The sequence below is a fragment of the Papaver somniferum genome, chromosome 1 (genome assembly GCF_003573695.1).
Source record: "Papaver somniferum cultivar HN1 chromosome 1, ASM357369v1, whole genome shotgun sequence".
NCBI lineage: Eukaryota > Viridiplantae > Streptophyta > Magnoliopsida > Ranunculales > Papaveraceae > Papaver > Papaver somniferum.
The window spans coordinates 116,205,664-116,210,391 of NC_039358.1; the positions used below are offsets into that span (position 1 = coordinate 116,205,664).

The 4,728-nt window shown below is 36.8% G+C and overlaps 1 protein-coding gene across 1 annotated transcript; it reads right to left on the minus strand.

Moving 5' to 3' along the window:
• Window positions 1–1,115: 1,115 nt before the first annotated feature.
• Window positions 1,116–3,121, minus strand: LOC113297724 (alpha-amylase-like). The gene is made up of 4 exons (XM_026546301.1): window positions 2,997–3,121; window positions 2,695–2,830; window positions 1,787–2,547; window positions 1,116–1,638 (listed from the first exon to the last, which is right to left on the minus strand). Exons 1-4 carry the CDS (start codon window positions 3,069–3,071, stop codon window positions 1,348–1,350), a joined length of 1,263 nt encoding a protein of 420 aa, XP_026402086.1. The 5' UTR covers window positions 3,072–3,121; the 3' UTR covers window positions 1,116–1,347.
• Window positions 3,122–4,728: the final 1,607 nt, after the last annotated feature.

Sequence of the window (4,728 nt, forward strand, 5' to 3'; positions counted from 1 at the left end):
TAACACCTCTTTGTTTAGAGGAGTAGTAGGCGATATTATCTTTTGGTTAGCATATTTCACACGATCATCGTATGTTACATTCATTGTTTGATCGGAAACATCCATCAATCGCTGGTTTGAGCTAAGTATTATTATTAGTTATTTACAATTGTTGTTATCACAACCAACACAAAATATCATTGGCAACTCATCCCTAAAAGGGTATATCATTATTGGTGTAATCGTACCACATATCAACAACTGTCTGGACGCTGGCAAGGAAACTTTTCATCTTCAATTGTTCTATTCTAATGTGAATTAGTAAGCAACCCATGATATGCACCGGTGTGCGGGTTAGATTATTTTGTTAACTTTATGTATGTTGTGTTGGAAAAGTGGGTTAAAAGTAGAGGATGAAAACATAACAGAAGAATGGTATACTCCTGACTTCAAGGGTTTTTCGATTCTTTTACACAATAATTCGACTTTTCCCAAATAACTTGGCGAGTACAACAAGTCTCTCGAATTATGCCTTCAGGATTCAATGAGACCCTACACTGTAATCGAATTCAAGGATTGTACTTCCTTGACCCGACCAAGAACATATTGTATAAGGTTCTGATGATGCTATTAGAGAAGAAGAAAACATATTGATTTTGATGTGTTTACAAGAGAAACATCCATCGCTACTTATAGGTATTTCATGCCTATTGGAGATGTTTGTTCGTCATTAAACTACACCTTCAAGAGGCATCAATTAGTTTTCCAACTTAAAACCGAAAAACTTCTCTAAGATTTTGTCTCGCACTCTGCTGCGGGACGCTGCCCCCTAGACCCCGCGACCTGACCTGTTAGGTTGACCACAACCCATGAGGGTTGTCGGCCCCAGGTTCGCCTTTCATAACGGCGAACATAATGCAGGACCCCCTTTCATAACGGCGAACATAATGCATACGTTTTTTCAAAATTTCCAACATGTTATTTTCTTTTTGCTGATGACAAGTTGACAACCTCAACCTTAATTCTATAAAGGCGTCATTGAAACTGTATACTACTGCATTTATATGCTGACTAACACGCAAGAGTTCCTAATGGTTTGTGAATTGCATTTGTATTGTCGTAAATTGCACATGAAATCAAAAACGACATTATGCATCGGCCAATTTTGCATTAAACATTACTTTCAAAACCATAAAATAGTTGATAAAGAACTGTTCCATACAAAAAGTTACCAAGGAAAGTTAACTAGCTAAAGAACTGTTGCCTTGACTTAACTTTTCTCATTTGATATTTCTGTTTGATACATTATTTACTTAATTATTTTTTGCTAGGACTGAATACATTATTAAGTAGTAACACCAAGGATGTTTAGTTAGCATTGGTATCGATTAGTACCCCTGTTCTTTTATTTGTTTTTTCAAACACGGCATAATCTTTACCAGAGGCAACAACCTTGAAATTTGGTGGGACAAGGGAACCCAAGTTCATCCTTGGGCCAATCTTGGTAATTATTTTCTTACCAATTTCAGCTAAATAAAGATCAGAATCTGCGGCAATAATGCGCACTGAGCTGGATGGTTTGATTCCATTCCTGGACCTTACTGCACTTAACTTAGTTATCTCCTCTTTTATGCCCCACTCATAGAAGTGGTCATAGAACTGCACAAATAAACCACAGTTAGCTTGGAACAAGTGTTCATAGCACTATCATTTTTGTACAACAAATATAAAATAATCCAGTTGCTAACCACACTAGACATTCAAGATATTATAGTGCATAACCAGCTGAACTGCAAATTGAACTTACTATGGAAGGTATCCCCGGATGCGTGAGAATGTAAGCATAACCCTGGATGACTTTGTCGGACGGGAATGGGTTTTGTTTCTGAGTAGACCCTGTGTTATGATTGTCGATGAACGTTACACTCTTTCTTGGAAATGACCCAATCAATCCTGGTGGTTTTCCATTTGAGCCCTTTAGTTTTGACAAATCCCCTTGCACCGCAGTTTGAAGGATGAATTTAGTAGGGAAGTCGATGGCAGTGATATTACTAGTTCCTACTGCCCGAAGCCATTCTATTATCAATTTCAGGTCTCCATCATAAAATTCTCCAACAGCAAAGGTTGGCTTGGTGTTCTTCATATATAACTTTATATACTTTGGTGAATATCCTTTAACGAAGTCGAAATTCCAACCAGAGAAACCGATGTCTTTCTTGAGCCAATTCATCCAACCAGATAGTTCTCTTTGGACTCTCGGGTTAGTATGATCAATATCTGGGGCAGGAGGATAGGCCATACCTGTGTCAGGATTGCCTGTGCCATCAGAGTACTCGGTGTCATCTTTGCAAATGTAAGAAGGTCCCCAGTCGAGTCTATCATCTGAAGTCCCTCCTTCGAATATACACCATATTCCACGGCCGTCTTGTTTCTCTGCAGTTCTATGATTTATAACTATGTCTGCAACTGGCTTAATTCCTTTACGTTTGAAAGCCTTTATTAATGATTTCAATTCGTCCACACTTCCATATTTTGAGTTGAGATCATACAAACGTCCAGGCAGATACCCTTCAAAAAGAAGTAATATCTTAATATCACATGAAGTTGGTAATATAGTAGCTTTTGCCAAAATCCATCAGTAGCATGAGATGTGTTAAAAAAAAATCCACCGAATTTTGTCATCGGTTGTGTAGGTTACGTCTAGAGTAACATTACCTTGGGGTGCCACAGATTGTGAAGGAGGTGGAAACCAAACATGGGTAATTCCAGCACTAGCTAGATCTTTAGGTGCAGAGTTTTTGAGGAAGTTGTACCAGCCTCCTTCCTTATTAGATGACTCCCAATTGAATCCCTTTGGTATCAAATTTATAAAAATTGTTAATAAATTATTGATAATAGCAAGAACTAACAAATAAATGTGTCAAAAATAAAAATAAAAGAACTAACAAATGTGATAGTTAAAAACTTAAAATGTAAATAAAGACCGGAAGGTCTTGAGAATTGAGATAGTGATATACCTGAAACAATATTTGGGCACATGTTAAGGTGGGTAACAGTGATAAGGCAATAACAATAAGATTATGAAGACTCATCTTTGCAGAAAACAAACCTAGTTATTTTGAGTGTGTTCATTATAACAGACCAATGGATATTTATACTGAAAAAAAGAAGAAGAAAAACACTTTCCATTTAATTTTGGTGAAAGTTAAACGGGAACTATCTTTTTGAATTGAACGGTACTGACACCACTGGTAATCTAGAGACAAGTCAATGGAGGGATATTCAGAAACAATTGACTTTTGGCGCTGAAGGGCCATCTTTCCTTAAAACTTTCTGACTGAATAGTCATATTTTATGTTACGAGGATACGAGATTCTGATTATCATTCTCAAGAGCAACTCCGAGTTGACAAAAGTGCCAAGTTGTCACTTATACGGCGGCCACTGTGGAGTTAGCGGAGGTGACACAATGGATTGGCCAATGTCCAATGCGCATAGTGGTCAAAGGAAAACTCTCATTTTTCTCCTTATTTTTCAAGAAATAAAATATTACTTTCCTGATTCTGAGTGCATTTAGTATGAATTCCTACTTAATTTCTTTTTGAACCTCTTTTTTATGGTGATAGGGAAGAATTTTCAAAGACTTACGGAGCTCGCTAACAATGAATAAGCCACTAACAAGTTTCCAAGAAAAGTAACAATCAAAGTTGGTCGTCTCCATTTCCAGGTGATCATAAGGTCTAAGTCATTTTCATTTGTTTTGTTCTTAACACGGCAGAAAAAAGTGCAATCAATGGCATTGTTGTGTGATAAGTATCTAGGCATTTCTTTCAAAGACCTAAAGACCCATGAAAATGCTAGTCTCTAGTGGACATGAAATGATCACCCATTATCTAGCGCCTATTACACGGTGGAGTTCGAGTGCGCATATAAGAATAGACAACTCTCCCGATAAATATTAAAATGAATCACTCTAAGGAGCCGATGGAAAATTAACCGAAACCAAGCGGGGGAAATGATGAGATAAATTAACCAAAAACGTATTAGTTCATTTCCATTATCCACTTAAAATATACCCCTTAGGGATATTTTTACAAAGAAGAGAAAAAGAAAAAGTATTTTAATAATTTTTCCTTTATTTTATAACATATCTAATACGCAATGAATGAAGTTAGTGATCAAGCATGGATGTCCCCTATGGCTAGTTTTTGTGGACTAACGAAAGGATATCAAATCAAAAAATTAGAATTATCTACGAGCCCCCGCATCATTTTCAGCAGGCCAAGCAAAATTCGGCCCAAATTGGTACCATCAATAACATCCACCAGCACCAATGCACCAAGAACTAACGGTAAAACCTTTTCATCTCCCCTATCTCTCCACTTATCCAGAGAGGAAAAAGAAAACAGACTTCATCTTCTTGTGATCTAGTTTATTTGGGGCGAGATATGAGCAAGGATCTTAGTTTTTTTGTGTTTTGATTTTAGAATAAAAGGATTCATTTGTATTAGGGTTTTAATTTTGCTTTGTTTTCCGGTTACGGCTTCTTTTCTTCACCTTCATAGTGATTCTCGTCTTCACCTTCATGGTCTCTTTTAGTTTAATGGTTACTTGATCTTGATTATATGTTTGTTCAAGTATATCGCCGGATTCAGATTACTCTCGATTCTCTGATCAACAAATTTGCATATTACTCCTATATTTGAGCATTACTTCATCTGGAAGACTATTTATCAACTGGTCCATAAAT

Excerpts from the sequence above, each read along its gene's own strand:
- LOC113297724 (XM_026546301.1), bottom strand. The coding sequence starts at position 3,071 with ATGAGTCTTCATAATCTTATTGTTATTGCCTTATCACTGTTACCCACC. Across the intron at positions 2,548-2,694 it reads ACAATCTGTGGCACCCCAAG|GGTATCTGCCTGGACGTTTG; the intron begins GTAATGTTACTC and ends TTCTTTTTGAAG. Across the intron at positions 1,639-1,786 it reads ATCCGGGGATACCTTCCATA|TTCTATGACCACTTCTATGA; the intron begins GTAAGTTCAATT and ends TTATTTGTGCAG.